Source organism: Tympanuchus pallidicinctus, unplaced genomic scaffold, assembly GCF_026119805.1.
Source record: "Tympanuchus pallidicinctus isolate F22 unplaced genomic scaffold, pur_lepc_1.0 scaffold3, whole genome shotgun sequence".
In the NCBI taxonomy this organism is placed as follows: domain Eukaryota; kingdom Metazoa; phylum Chordata; class Aves; order Galliformes; family Phasianidae; genus Tympanuchus; species Tympanuchus pallidicinctus.
The window spans coordinates 25,426,544-25,442,314 of NW_026294747.1; the positions used below are offsets into that span (position 1 = coordinate 25,426,544).

Below are 15,771 nucleotides of genomic sequence, written 5' to 3' on the forward strand. Positions count from 1 at the left end.
AGAGGTAATGCTTCTTGCTGTTCAGGAATTAAATTGGCTACATGTAGAAACAATGGTAGGTTATAACTCAAAACCAGTTGTAATTGATATTTTTCATTCTTAATGTTTAAATATACATGTTAGTGAATACTCTTTTAAAGGCATGTGTCTGTTACCTGGATCTATTTTATTTTTTTTTTTTTAAATATAGGTATGGTAACATAGCATTGATCTAGCTTATTTCTCTGGTAGTAGCTGGATTTCTTGCTGTGGGTTTTTAAACATCAATATCCTTCCCTCCATCCTCAAAGCAAAGCTTCCTTTGTTTTGGAAGCTGGCTGTTTATGCTGTTTATTCACTCCTTCTAACATGTGTGGGCATGAAAGTTTTTAAAAGATGCTACCTTGCAGAGATTGTAGCAATGTGCATTGATAGCTCACTGATCCCCTACAAGCTCTCAGTTAGAAGCTAAGAAGGCATACTCAGAGTAATTTCTCCTTGTTTTTTTTAAGCTGACGAACTTGTATTTCCAGGATGTTGGCAAGGATGACAGGAAAAGGATTTAGTCGAGCAGCATAAGAGCCCCTGCTTCAGCTGACTCCTGCAGCTATGGATGTTGATCAGCAATAGCATGTGAGGAAGTAAGTGGCAGTTATTTAGATGGCAAAGAAAACAATGCACTTGCCTCACTATCACAGCCTATGGACAAGTGTTACAGGCTGACTGCACTGCACTAAAACTGGGCAAACGAAATTTAGATGATGGAAAATTAACAATGATAAGTTTAGGGCAGTTTGGTTTTCATCTTTTTAAAATGGGTAGATCCAAGGTTATTTCATCTACTGAGAGAACTTTATAAAGCACTTCAGTGATTTCTGAGCTCAAATGCATTTTGACGGAGCAACATTATGAGGAATATTGCAGTAATTCCCTAGACGTTTGTTTTATCAGTAGGCCTACAGCTATCAGTGCAGGATGATATTCTTATCCCTTTGAGGGTGACTACTGTGGAGTAGAAAGCTTTCTCATTTACATCATTTACATTTTCATGAGTTTTTAAACTACATTTCAGTGGCACTGTTTATTGAAGGCTGAAGTTCCTATTACAGAAGTTCATTAAGCACCAACCTTCTCCTGAGCTGGCTAAATGGAGTTGATTGTGTAATGCTATTCCCAGAGCTTGAATTCAAAGCAAACCTGTGATTTTTGTACTGAAAAAAGACTTACCCTTATTTAATGTACTTGCAATTTTTTTTACCCCAAATAAAAATAGCAGACTTTTCTCTTAGGAACTAACAACAAATCTGACAACCAGTGTCTGTATTAAAAGACTGAAAAATATTTATGTATCAGATGACAACAATCACAATTAGATCAACATCTGTAAAGCCTAAATTATTTCCTATCCTAAAATATAGAGGCAATAAGACACAGCATTTCCATACTATAAATACATTGCTCCCTGAGCAGCTAGGAAAAGTTAATGAGAACAAAAATTAATTTATGAAAATTCACCAGAAGCTGAGCCTATTCCATTACACAATAGCCAAAGACTTTTTTTTTTTTTTTTTATAAAATAGCATTGTTATTTTTAAACAAGTTTCACATAAGTTCATTTATAAACGTAAGCCTAAATAATTTAAACACAGCAACTTTAACAGTTTGGTCATGCTACAAAATTACAGTATACAAAATGTCATCAAAAGTAGATGTTAAAAAGTGCTTTCTTGCTTGAAGATTTTCCTAGATGGATCTACTTCTCTTGTAATTTGAATCAGCTGCTGGTTCTTGGGTCTCTTCTCACATTTTTCCAGCCATTTGAAAGATAACCACTGCAAACATCATCTCTTTGAAGAGAGGTCTGTGCTAACAAGCAAGTAAAATACCTATTTTCTATCTCTAATTTAATTGTAGGATATTTCTCTGTATAATTAAGTGGATGCTAATCCTCCATAATTTCTGTGGGAAAAGCAGAATTCCACATGGCTTGCAAGTTTTACATGGGTGCTCTTCTCATCCATGAATAATAATGTGCTTAGGACATCATTAGATGTGGTGAGATGTGGGGGCGCAAAGAATAATACAGGAAGAATTCTTTCAGCATCCAACTGCTGCTCAGCCGCTCCCCTGGGCACACGATCTGATCTCTGATAGCGTATCTGTGACGCAGTGCAGCTCCATCTGCATTGCAGATCAGTTGCTTAAATTCTATCACCTGTATCTTCTACCACATCCAGTGCATAATTTTTTAAAGTGCAAATTTTAGAAATTGATTGAAACTTAATTTATTTGGGGCTAGTAAAGTCCATGGGATTTTGATTTGTGCTAGGCAGTAACCCACAATTCATCACATATAACATTAAGCTAAAACTTAGAAAAGGGTTAACTTACATGCAAAGGTTCTGCAGGATGCAGGAGGGTGAAAGGCAAAGGAAAAGCTTCTAAGTTTACCTTGCTGCTGCTACAGTTGTGCTGAGACTGGATGCCCTGTTCCTTTCAGTAACGATTGCTTTGATTTTCATATTTTTAACGTAGTTGCAAAAAAAAAGAATTTGTGCTGTTAATTTGTGAAAAGAGCTGATGCCAACAGGCATATGCTGCACCCAGCTCTACCAACGAACAACTGCAATAGTTATTGCTGGACTGATTAATGGTAATTAATCCGTGGAGCCTCAACTTGTCAGTTACAAGAGCCAGGAACCTCTTGGAGGTTCCTCAAGCCTTGGCAACGGAACTACCTCCACCTAGAATGCTAAAATTCTATTCTGCTCTTAGATTGTCCCACAATAGTCAGAGTCTTTGCTGTATCTAACACTGCCTTTGTAGATGTACAGAGTTAGACCATATTTAGATATTACAAAATTAACCAGTAGGATTATGTAGCACTGGACAACATTCTCATCTCTGTCTTGTTTCTTTTGAGGAGCTAATTAATTTATTTAATTAATTTAAGCGATACGTACCGTAACTGCACACGTTGGTTTTTGAAGGTGCAGGGATTTAAATGCATTGCCTCTTGGCTAGAATCCATGCATATATTCTGCATATTCTGTCCTGAAAACAGCTGCACACACATCTGAAATTGGCTTTTCTATTTGTTGCTAACATTTGAAGTTCTCACTATAAGCACACTTTAATCACTTCATGCAATGGCCCAAGCCTATTCCCTGTTGCCCTTCCACAAAAGCTGAGGTCAGTGAAGACCATGTGTGCCCATAAGCTAGGTGCTCCTTCAAATCACATCCACTTTTCCAAAGCTGATTGGCTGCAAGTGAACTGAGTTGGTTTTAAGAGGCCAACGTGAAATGGTTGTTTGCTGTATAATACTCCCTCCCTGCGTGCTTCTTAATCAGTGCTGCCTTTCCTAACGAGAAAGCATAACACTGGAAGGAATTACAAGAGACTACACAATCTGTAAAATAAATCCAGCTTTGGCCATTGTTCTTCTGACCTTATTTTAAGAAATGGATCTAAATGAAACTCGAGACTTATTTGTATCTGCCAGTTTAAGTTGGAATGCTTAAGCATTTCTCTAAAAATCACAGAATAACAAGAAAGAATATATTGAAACTAGGCTCTGCTTTCCTTGTAATCTTCACACCTTTTACTTAGATATTGATGAGCACTAGAATTATCTTCTACTAAAATTACACCTGGAGCTTGAGATCAATATCACTGTCGCCTGGGTCCCTTCCACCCTTTTATCCCTGCCCATGACTTTCCAGGATATCAACCCCTGCCACTCTTTCACAAACAAAAGTGGTGTTCTGAACTTCGTCCCTTACATGTCTGCTCTAAAACCTGCAAGCACGCTTTTCTAGTTTAAACAAAGATAATGCACTGAATTAGAAGAAAAACTTAAAAACAATAAAAACAAGCTGCCAAAAAATCCACTTAGCTGAGTTGATCCATTTTCTAAAGGAAGTAGAGAGGAGGGAACATTTTTTGCATCCAACAGTGCAATTATGTCTGTCTTTAGCATTACATAATGCTTTTCACTAAAAATAGTTACCTGCCATATAAGGAGGTTCACTAAAACGGTTAACGTGCAACAGAGCATGTTTAGTACATCTTCAGTACTTATTTTCCAATACCCATTTCCCACCTTGTCTCACCTTCCTCAGTAACCACGTACACATTTCACTCATCTGTGCTTTACAAAAAAAATTAGTATCCCAAACCCAACATTTTACATCTCAAGCCCAGGTCTCTTGTTCACTGTTTGTTTCTGAGTTTGTTTCTGAGCCCACTTATAGTTACATGAAAATTCCAGAGCTGAGAAGGATTACGTCCATCAATGAGCCAAAACAAGACTGGGAACAGGAACCAGCTGTAGGCCAATACTCTACTTATTCCAATCAAAATAATTTATAAAAAAGAGAAAAAAAGATGCTTTAGTCTCACTGAAACCATGCAAAGAATTCCCATTGCCTCTTTAAAATAAATAACATCATATAAGTTATACATGGCCTTCTAAGCAATGAAGTTAAGAGTTCCAATGCAAGAAGCCCAATTCAAAACTTGCAGTCCATAACAAGAGATCATGTGCCCATTACCTTTCTTGTGCGTATGTCCACAACTCCTGGGCCTATTTGGCATAATACTTCAGGGGATGAAAAGGCAAATTCACATACTTAAAATATTAAGGGATTCCCGTAACAGGATTAAACACAACAAAGTCTATAACATAGTTCTAAAATGTAACAATGGTGTTTCAACTGAATGTTGGCCAGCTGCATCTAACAAGTTAAAATTGCTCTGTTGTAACACAAGAGCGAACAATAAGCACCACTAGTCAGGAATTAGGAATAGCTAGGTATTAGCTCAGGTAAAGATCTCTCACTAACCAAACAAAAGATGAACTCAACTCCACTGGTCTCTGCAGAAGGTGTCAGAAGCTTGACGAAACTGGTGTGCCTGAAGTTTGGTAAATAACTCTTTGGGTAAGAGACTGTGGAGATAAGCTGGTCTTATAAAACTTGCCCAAAGCTTTTCTTCAAAACAAACATTTATACAAAAGTTCTATGTGCTGAGCAATCTGGAGATATTTAAATTATTAAACAACCAACGCAAAAGTCTCATCAGTTTCCTCCTTCTTCATCTTCTTCTTGCTTAATAACAAGGGTACCTACAAGGAAAAAAAAAGAAAAGAGAAGATCTACAGCTTTATGAAGAGATTATGCAGAGAAAGGTACAGTTAATGGTGATCTGCTTGAAAGCTAATCTGGACTATCAAAACTAGGAAAGAGTCAGGCTGTCAGAAAGAGGAAATAATTCTATTTCCTGCTGCTGTCCAACTCCTGGCTCCACACAGGACCACCCTAAAATCAGAACGTGTCTGAGAGTGTTGATGCTTTGCATTTCTTTGATCTCTGGCAAGCTCAGTGCCATGGCCACTTCTCTGGGGAATTTAGTGACATGCTAAAACTATTTGCTGGTTAATTTCAAGAGTAAAGCCCAACCTGTGGGCTGCACACCACGTGGACAACTTTTCAGAAGATCCTGCAGCTGGTGCAGGATTGCACAGATGAGGTTTTGAGGTTACAATTTATTTCCCTGATCTTTCTACTACGCTTGTCACTTCTTGTCACTTAGATCAGTTGCCTCGTGCCCCAAACTTACCATCCAGCTTTTTCAGCTTGGGCACCCGTTTGGTTGCTTCTTCAATCCAGTTGTTCTTCTGATCAGAGGCGTATTTCTCTTGCAGTGGATTGCCTACAAACACCAGATCCTCTAATAATGGCAGCTCTGCCAGTCTCGCAAACTCTGCTGCAACCACAAATATGAAAACAGTAACCAGATTATGAACAAGGAAAGGACATCTGCACCAAACCTTCCTTTCAAACTCCACGCACACATAAATAGCTTGGGATACAAACAGATAGGGACCATTTGGACTTGAACTGGGAACAGGTTAAGGAACAAGTACACATTTCAAAAGAAGTCCAAGCAAAGTGATTCAAAGAACAAACTCCATTGGGCTTAGAGTTTAAATTCAATTTCCTATTTTTAATTTCTTGCATGAATTATTTAGGGATTCTGTGTACTTCTGCAGGCTTATCAGTAAAACTTGAGCCCCAGGACATGGAGAGCTATTTTTTAACTTGCTTACTCATGCATTCACCGTAATTTGTAGGAAGCTGCACAATAGACTGGAATGGCTTACCCCAGTCTTTCACCAAATTATTGGACATGTAAAGAACCTTCAGCTTCTTCATTACACGGATACCCCTCAGTTTCTCAATGAAGTTGTACGAAATCCACAGCTCTTCTAGCGTATCTCCAACTGCTTCCTGGAAAATGACAGAGCTACTCAGGTAAGTGAAAGTAAGTCCTCATTCTTCAGACTCTCTTTTCTTCACCCCTGCAGGTCACCTCATGTAAGAAAACACTAAGATCTACTGGTCTTCATTTCCTTTTAAGCAGGTTTCTAGTGAAGTATTACAAATACTCAGAGGAACAAGAGCAAAGGACATGAAATATATTTAGGATGTCAAAAATCACAGTATTAGAATAAGAGAAGGAACAGCAGTTGTTCTTAAGGCATAGAGACAGAGGAGACAAATGTGGCCGTTTGTGCACACAGGGGCTGCTATTCAGCAACTCTTTCATTGGGGTTTTTATGCAGTACTAGGGAATGGTCTGTCTCGAGTGCACGTGTATTTTGGTCATGTAGGACAGAAGTTGCTTTTATAACTCCCTCAAAAAGAGTGTTTTTATAAACTAGTTTTTATAAATTTATTTCATTTTATGCTTAAGAGATAACGGCACCTCTAGAGGTGGCAATAGTTTTAAGCTGGAATATTCTGCAGGAGAAACACACAATACTCGAGAAGGAAGGAAATAATACTGTACTCATTTTTAACAAAGTCAATTGAAAAATATTCTGCTTTAATAGAGATATAATACAAATATAATAAAACTAATCCCATTTTTTCCCCAAGTATTCTTCCTATGCCCAATAGATTCAGTCCCACCACGATCTTTTCCGCAAAAGCAAACAAACAAACAGACAAAAACTATCTGAATTTTCAGAAATGATAGGAAAGAGAGTAAACATACCATTGTGCCAGAATAAAATCAAAATTTAGGGAATACAATTCAGCCAAGACCTATAAACATGGGGCAATTATCCCACATCCTGCATAGTGCTCCACTCAGTAAGGAGTTAAGATTAAGATGCACATACCAATCCATTCAAGTTCTTAATATTATTTCTTCCCAAAGACAAAATCCTCAAATTTTCTGAAATAGATAACAGAAAGTTTCTCATTCATAAGTGATTTCTTAAGCATAAGAAGATGTTATAATTCAGGTAAAACTCCATACTCCTAAAAAACCTACATTCCAAAGATTGTCTTAAGAAAGAATGACACAACAGAAATAAAAACTGACAATGACTGGGAGTTGATGCAGAGGATAACCCAGAAATGTGCTCACAAGCACAGAGTTGTTCATTTGTAGGTTACCTACAGAAATTCAGTCCATGTAAATACTGAAAAAAAACTAGAATTTCATCCTACACCTGAGCTCTGTTGGCTTCCTAGCAATGATTTCAAATAGTTCTTACCCTTTCTTTTACAGGTTAAAAAATAAAGTTGTTCTAATCTCATTTTAATGCTGTAAGGAGGTAGCATATAAAGCTGTCAGACTGAAGTCTGATAAGAAATATTTCAGCTTAATTTAGAACCCTGACAAATAAGCTTCTGAAGTGAGCTACTGTTGCTGGAGGTCAGTGTAATATTAGTGTAACTCAGATCTATGACAAAATAGCAGTCTTTCCAGAAAACTCCTTTTCAGTATTCACATAAGCTTTCTTGCAGGTATTAACAAGCAAATAACTAATAACTACAATAACTAACAGTGAGACTAATGAATGTCCCAGTCCAGTAGCAACAGGCTGCAGAGATAGCAATGTAGTGCCTGGAGATTGCTACAGATAAAGATTTGAGGCTGATCTAAAACAGGTAGTTGTATGTTCCATCTCCAGGAATGCAGGGGATGAAACCACAACTGGCAGACGTTCTAAAACAGAAAAACTAGTTAGAAAATAGTTAGAATAAAAATAGTTAGAAACTAGTTAGAAAAAATATGAGGCACAATCAGAATTCTTTTTCTCTTTAAATGCAACATCTTAACACATGGCCATGGCTCAAAATATGAAAACTCATCATCAGTCACAGTCTAAAGTCAGTTGCAGCTAATATTCTCCAGACTATCCCTACAGTTCCCCATCCACAGGAGAGAGACAATCCAGCTTCTCTCATTCTCTCTGTACCACATGTTTAGAAAGTACAAGCCTGCACTAGCTTTAGAAATTCCTAAGAGGTGAGAGGATAGTGACAAACACAAAAACGAAAGACTGCAGAAAACATCACACCTTCAAGTCATTTCTAACTGCCATTATTGTTCTTTAGTGCTCCTCTTCTGCGATATTAAATATTTTAGAAGCAGTAAGAAGTTCCTCAAGAAATATTTTCACACAACTGAACAGAAATGTAACACTTGCTGCTATCACTTAAATCCTCCTCACCTGCATGGACGCTGAGGTGTGGTGCTTTGCACAGAATTACCTACTCAGCATGATATCACATGACAATATCACTACGCACACTAATATTAATCTTTTCTATCTGAAAACAGTGCTGGACGCTTAAGAGGATTTCTCAGTGTCCTCTTTGCAATGAACAAAAGCAAACACGTCATAATTACTTGATGGTTTTTCATTGCTGTAAGCATCGATTTCTCTCGAGGAAGGCAATAATAACTGTGAGCTCCTCCCATTCTGTACCTTACAGACAGGGAAGTTCCATTTTGTCTCGCCTCCAGATTCCATCCCGGCCCCCAACACTCTGACCTCAGCAACAGACTATGCCACAATTATTACGCTGTTCAGCTGCAGACTCTCTCCAACATCAATGTGGAAATTAGTTGTTAAATCACTCTAGAATCAATTACTGTTGAATATCATAACTCAGTCCCACTGGAGACTACATAGCTACTTCTGCATGGATTTTTTTTACGAAGCTTGCACAGCAAAACAACTGCCCAGACTGCACAGAGACACATGCATTAGTATGCTTTTACTGCTACACATGCATTCTTCAGGAAGACTGATAATTTTAAAGTCAGCTGCAACCTTCTAAGAGGAAGAAGTTAAAAAGGATAAGAAAAGGTATAAAGCTAGACACACATTACAAATTGTAGTATATTTCCTATCCACAACTAGAAAACAATTATAATCACTGGTTTGTCACTTACTTAGGCTGCTCAAGTTGGCAATTCTTTCAATGCAGTTTGTAGACAATGAAAGCTTCCTTTAAAAGCAAGAACAATCAACTCTCAGAACAAAAGGAATCACTATATTAGAAGAGTTCCACATCTAAACACCACTGCGCTAGACATATCTGTCTATTCTTCTCTCAAGCATCATGATTTCTGTGACTTTGTTTAGCTTCTAGGAAAGTACCACATGTTCCTAACTTCACATACAGGATGACCTTTGGAAGCACAGCCTTAACAAGTGCACAGAAACTTAGTTCTGAGGCAGTTCTAATTTCTTTTGGAAAGCCCTGACTCTGTTGCTTTTTTTCCTCTGTCTTATCGCCTACACAGACAACACTACATTTTTCTCAGCTAAACAGCAGCTGAACTGACTTGGTTCCTAGAGCTAATTAGATAACCTGCATGCCACTACATGTTGCCATTTGGGCACATTAACCAAATTAGTACAAATAGAAGAGAATGCTTGGTTTCCAATTTATCTTTAGCTTAACTTACTCGCAGTTAACAAGAGTGGAGAGAGATTCATCCATCTTCTCTACAGGAGGAATCTGGCCATACAGTTTCACTTCTTTTGCCTCTGAAGCCTTCTGGCCATTTTTTTCTTCCTAAGGAAAAGAGAAGGTAAAGAATATGCTCACTGCACAAAATCTCTAAGAACTGTTGTACTATAACATTCCTATGAAAGCAATTACTACAGAGGTAATTCCAATATGTTAATAAAAGAAATTACTGAAAAGAGAAAGCATTTTTAATACTGTGCTTCAAGAGCCCTGCTAGTGCAGTATGAAGAGTGGAAGAGCAGCTTAGTTCCAACATACTAAAAGCACATATACATTAAATACCCTTTTTTTTTCTTTTTTTTTTTAAATTGGAGTTACATTTAATCAAATTAATTCAGGTGTCCTCTACTGACAAGAAATTGAGAATAACTGGAGGTCTGAAACTCTGAATCACGGTGAAGACTGACATGTGGGAGCCAGAAGCTTACGTAGCAGAAACACATTCTTAAAATCTCTGACAGAAATCTCCTTTCCTCTTCACTCAGAAAACTCAGAACCCACACCCATCTCGCAGCACAAACTGAGAAGGCAGGGAAGTGCATTCTGGGTGGAAATCTCAGCAGCACTTTCCTCAGATCTTCCCTCAGCTTTAACCATTTTTATAGCTCCCATGTATTCCTCCTCCTGAAACGGGAGCTGTGACTGCTGCTCCCCTGAGGTGGCGCTAGCGCTCAGCCTCAAGCCCGTAACTCAGCTCTACCTCCTACAGAGCACACATGAAAAGAGAAACTGATTACACTCTTCAAAAAAAAGGAAGAAAAAAACAACAACAAACAGTGTAGGACAGAAAGGAGAGAGCTCTGAGCCTGGACCGATAATATTCCACCTCTGAATCAAAGGCCAATTAGAAATCAGAGAAATTGCAGTGTAAAGTAATAAATCCTGATAGTTCACAGAATTCTCTAAACAAACAAAAAAATCCCTTCTAGTTAGTCATTAGAAAGGAGTGGTAGATTTCACGCTTCAGAGAGTACATTAGAAGACAGATTTTCTATTTACAACTAAAGTTGGTGACTTTCTAGATTAAATACAGAGTTCAGAGATTTGGAAGAATTGCCGTAACTGCAGCATTTGGGTGTGTTTATTAAAAAAATACACCCTGTGAAACCTTTTAAAATTCCAAAGTGATGGTAATTATCCACTCAAGACTTGGAGCGAGTATCTCTTCCAGCAGTAACACCAGTTGTGACAGCTGCTTCCCTGACAGCACAAAGGGAACGTTCTGTCCATTCACTCGGCGCTCAGTGGGAAGACTGGAGCTCTGTTAACAAAGGAGAAATCTGCTCTGTTTTCAAAACAAGGAGTCTTGTTTTCTCCCCCATTTTTATGCAGCTAATGAAAAGTGAGAGAGCTGAGGTCGGTTTTATATCTTTACTTGAGAAGAAAATGAATTGCTTCCCAGAAACATGTAAGAATAGCACAGCACACAAGATCAGACATCATTTTGTCTTACGTGCCCAAAATACTTCAGGCAACTTAATTTAATAGAGCATTATTATGTTGCCATGTTTCACTAAAAATTCCAACCTCTGTCCAAATTCAGTAGGATAGGATTTTTATTCATAATTAGCAATTTAGTAAACAAGTGCGCCACACGTTTTTCTAGAATATGGTGAACTGCTCAAACTGAGTCACTACACAAACTTGAAAATTCAATTTCCTTTGCTAATGACAAGGACAACCGTGTATCTATCTGCATTTAGCCTTGGCTTATAATCTTATAGTCACCTTAAACCAACAGACAAAATTACATTATCTCTTAAAACAGGACAGAGAAGGAGCCCCTAACATGGCCTGCGGTGGAGAGTGTGCAGCTGAATAAAGAAGATTCTTCCAGGCTGCAACCCACCTCTGAAACAAACCTCAGATGGAATACCACCATAAGCACTGAGAAACCACAGGTAGAAGAGCACTTTTTTTAAGCACAGGCTACCTGGTTGCCAACTTAAAGTTGCTTTGATTTAATTCATTTCGTTCTGACTGTAGAACACAGGTAAACCATTATGCCAAAGGGAAGAAATACATCTGGAATGCAACACAACAGCAGATCCAATGTTATAAATCACACGGACACACATTAGTAGCAGGACAGGGAAAATTTTCCTCCTCCAAAACAACATGAACAGGACAGCACACTCAGCACTTTGTAGTTAACATAAATGGAAACTCGCTGACATGGATCTACTGCTTCTGAGAGACACGTGACAAAGGAGCAAATGTGAAATAAATCTTTAACAGAAAACATGAAGTTCAGGTTTTGGAGGGCAGAAAGAGTGAGAAAGGAAAAGGAAAAGCACTTTAAAAAAAACCTCAGCTCATATCTCTAGTAATAGAAACATCTGTAAGCTGTTGTATTCTCACCAAGGGAGCAAGAGTGAAGTTCGTGGGTGAAAATAAAAATAAATGTGAAAGACTGAAGGTACTAAATGATGACTGTATTAAAACAGTACTTTAAAAACAAGAAGCTCAGCTTTGCACAGTGCACAATGTGAGGGACAGCACTACCTGCCAATACAGAAGGTTCACTGACTTCAGTACAGTCAGTATTTCAAACTTGTTCACCCTGTGGGAACAACTGTACTCAGGTAAAATGAACAGGGCATAATGCAACATACAGCATCTCCAACTTTAAATTTCTTTGTAGCCTCAGGCCTTCTATCAATGCATATTCAGCAGAATACAGTGAGCGAGCAAAACAGGCTCATCTTTACAGACATCAATTTAGCAAGACCACACAGAAAATCCAACAGAACTGATTATTATTCGATAATAGGAATAGAATTTTTACTCTGTGAAACTTCTAGCAAACATTTGTTAGAGTAAGCCTGAAAAAAGAGAAAATTAAATATAGTAAAAATCCATGCCACTGAGTACTGCAGAGCAGCTAGATACTCTTTTATTACTTACCCATTTGGCTAGAGCTTCTTTGATAGTTGTTGCTTTTGCCTAAAACAAACAAATTAAAATTAATGTTCATTGCAAATTTTCAACTGGCTTCTTCACTTCTCCCCTTTTTCTTTTCCTGTCCTGCTTTTCTCCTCTCTTCCACCACTTCCCTGCAGGATCTTCCTCTAGCTGATGCTCAGAAGCTACGACTCCTAGAGTGGCTCTTCATTTTATTTTGGGGAACTCGGAAGCATTTTCAGAAGTAATAAGCTGGACTTCTGAGAGCACATTATTCTACTGACTTTATTCTCTTGCCATCTTGGAGCATAATCTGGGCACTGTCACCTCTGACAGTGAAATTCAACTGAATTCAAGGCCATTAGAAATTACTGCACTGAAAAATGTGGTCTAACACTCTTATGAAAACACACTATCACTGTGCATTAGTAATCTCCTGCTGGTCTGTGAATAGCCAGAATGATAAAGCCTGTTAGAATTCACTGGGGAAAAGAAGATACCTCTTACCAAAAAATTAAGAGCAATCTGAAATGTGTATATTTCTTTTTTTTCTAACAATTTTGTCATCAAATCACGTAACATGAACACATGTTATCAGTTAAAAACAATCTGAGTGCTCCTGTAGGAGGCTCTTCAAGGTTTGACTCACTGAGCAACCTTTAGGTGCCACCAACTTTCAACTTTTCTGCCTCACGTCAGTCCCATTACAACCAGATGGCAATATCCGTAACAGTAGTATGAAGAGAAACTGATACGTCCTGAACACATTCAAAGACATTTTTCAAGTTAAAAAGGCTCCAGAGACTGACATCCCACCAGCACTGACCAACAGCCTCCTTCCTAGCAAGCCAGTGTAGCACAACCACACATGGCAGCTTTTCTGGTCATCAGATCCCATCGAAAATGGAGAGGGAAGGAAAAAAGGGAAAAAAAAAAGAAAAAGAAACATAACTAAGAAACTACTGCCAAAAATCTCAGGGGAATTCACCTCAGGTCACAGAGCTTTAATTCCAGATACTTTGGACCACTGAAAGTTCTGGACTCAGTGGTAAAAGACCCATGATAGCTGCCAAGAGAACAGCTACAGGCACAGAATGCCCAGCGACACTTATACTCATCCAGACCAAGGACTTTGAGCTTCATCTTGTCTGTCCCACACAGCAGCCAGCTCCAGGCCCGGCTGCAGACAGGGGGTGAACTTCTGCCACAACACAGCCTCCTTGGAGCCTGCTGCAAGCCAACCCAAGTGATCACCTCCTGCTCGGAACACAACCCCAGCTCCCGCTCCAGAAGTCTTCCTGAGACTCCAATTAGCAGCCATAGCAGTGTGACAGCTAAGCCAAGGCTTCTAGTTGTTTCTTTTTTCTGATGGGAAGTTTCCAGCACTTTTCCACAGTTCTGCTAGCTGACTGTTGTACTATTTGAGGCCATGACCTCAGTCCCTCACAGAGCCTCCTGCTGTCCCAGCTCCAGGCGTAAAACCAGACCAGATTTAAAGCGGAGAACCAGGTGCACACAGAAACAATCAGCACAGGGCTTATCAAGAGAATGTGCGCCAATGACTTTGTTTTGCTCTTTGAAGCGCACTGGAAATTTCCCTAGATAAGCAGCCCCCTGCGGCAGAAGGCACTACGGCTGCTGGGGAAGCCTCCCTCGGAAGGCTGCTTTCGGAGTCCCCAGATGGATACCAAACAACCTGCTGCAGGGATGGAGGCGAAAGAAAGTCACACAGCCTCAAGAGCCATCAGAGGCTGAAGCGGCCACCTGAGACACCGCCATCAGGGCTCCAGGAACAAGAAATATAACATCTTAGCAGAAAACAAATGTATTTAAGCTATAATGATTGAAATATTCTTCTTCCCAGAAAGAGGTCTTTTGAGCACGGGGCGTACCGACACCGAGCTTTTACAAACTTCAGTCCCGCCAAGACACCGGCGAGGCTCTGCCTTCGCTTGCACCCATTTATCGGCAGTCAGGAGCGGGTCGGAGCCGCCCGGCAGGAGAAAGCAGGCCCGTCCGTGCGGCACCGCAGACGCCGCCGCCCCAAAGCCGAGCGCCGGGAGCACCTCTCACGCGGCGGCACCGCAGCATCCGCGGGCGGGATTCCTCCGCTCCCGCCGCCGCGAGCCGCCCGGAGCCCCGCTTCCCCGGGCACGGCGAGGCCGCACCGCCCGTCCCACGCGAGCACCGCTTGGGGACGGCGCCGAGGGACCGCCACCGCCCTGCCTCGCTCGCTCTCGGCCCGGAGCGGGGCCCCCCGCCGCCGCCTCTCGAGGACGCCCCAGCACCGTCTCCCCGAGCCGCCGGCCTTCCCCGCGCGCGCGGCCCTCCCCCCCACGCCCTGCTCTGACGGGACCCACCATCGCCGTCGCTACCGTCGACGCTCCGGTTGCTATGGCACGGCCGTCTCCCGCGCATGCGTAGCGCCGCGGACGCGTCGGGGCCGAGGGGCCGAGCAAGAAGGAGGCCGCGCCTGGCGACCGCGGAGCTCCGCCGCGGCGCGCGGGCCCGGCCCGGAAGTCGCGTAGGGGGCGCTCCGCGACGCATTGTGGGACGCGGCGCAGGGGCTGCCGCGGTCCTCAAGCCCGGCCCGGCGGCTGCGTTCTGCCCCGTCCCGGCTCCGGAACCGACAACAGAAAGGCCACGCCCCGCCTCCGTCGCCGTGCGCTTTTTATTGAATTAAAATCGCTCTGTGAAAGTTACAGCGGTTGGCGGGGGACGACCCTTCCCCGGGCCGCCCCTCACGGGGCCGGCGCCCCCAGGCTGCTGCCCGCGCTCCTTCAGCCCTAAAGCGGGTCCGGATCCCCACGTTGCCTTCGTGCGGCACCTCCGCGTCCGGCTCATCAGGTGAATCCAGCCATCGGAGAAACGCTACGGGACGTCTGCCGTGGAAGGCGTGCAAACGATGTAAGTGATACTTGAGCCGGGCACCCAGCTTAGCTTTCCTTCGCTTCGGGCAGTGGCTGCGCCTGTCTTTGCGGTGTCTGTAAGGTAGTTTTGGTCTCCCAGCAGCGATGTGAAATACAAAACACTAGTACAAAAA

At 41.2% G+C, this 15,771-nt stretch overlaps 1 protein-coding gene and 1 long non-coding RNA gene across 3 annotated transcripts; one reads left to right on the forward strand and one right to left on the reverse strand.

The window, feature by feature from the left end:
• Positions 1 to 1,298: 1,298 nt before the first annotated feature.
• On the reverse strand, positions 1,299 to 15,198 carry DNAL1 (dynein axonemal light chain 1). Of its 2 annotated transcripts, none has more exons than XM_052696486.1 (8): positions 15,089 to 15,198; positions 12,732 to 12,770; positions 9,760 to 9,869; positions 9,241 to 9,296; positions 7,169 to 7,224; positions 6,146 to 6,272; positions 5,602 to 5,745; positions 1,299 to 5,107 (listed from the first exon to the last, which is right to left on the reverse strand). In XM_052696486.1, the coding sequence occupies exons 1-8, from the start codon at positions 15,089 to 15,091 to the stop codon at positions 5,061 to 5,063; spliced, it is 582 nt and encodes a 193-aa protein (XP_052552446.1). In that variant the 5' UTR covers positions 15,092 to 15,198; the 3' UTR covers positions 1,299 to 5,060. The 2 variants fall into 2 exon arrangements, with proteins under 2 accessions (XP_052552446.1, XP_052552445.1); XM_052696485.1 differs by having other exon boundaries at positions 5,602 to 5,748.
• LOC128087156 (uncharacterized) lies at positions 6,211 to 13,125 on the forward strand. The gene is made up of 2 exons (XR_008209689.1): positions 6,211 to 6,296; positions 12,887 to 13,125. It is a non-coding gene; the product is annotated as an uncharacterized LOC128087156 (long non-coding RNA).
• Positions 15,199 to 15,771: the final 573 nt, after the last annotated feature.

Coding starts and splice junctions, on each gene's coding strand:
- DNAL1 (XM_052696485.1), bottom strand. Junction 7,225..9,240: donor TGCCAACTTGAGCAGCCTAA/GTAAGTGACAAA, acceptor TATCTATTTCAG/AAAATTTGAGGATTTTGTCT. Junction 5,108..5,601: donor CAAGCTGAAAAAGCTGGATG/GTAAGTTTGGGG, acceptor TTTTCCTTGTAG/GTACCCTTGTTATTAAGCAA.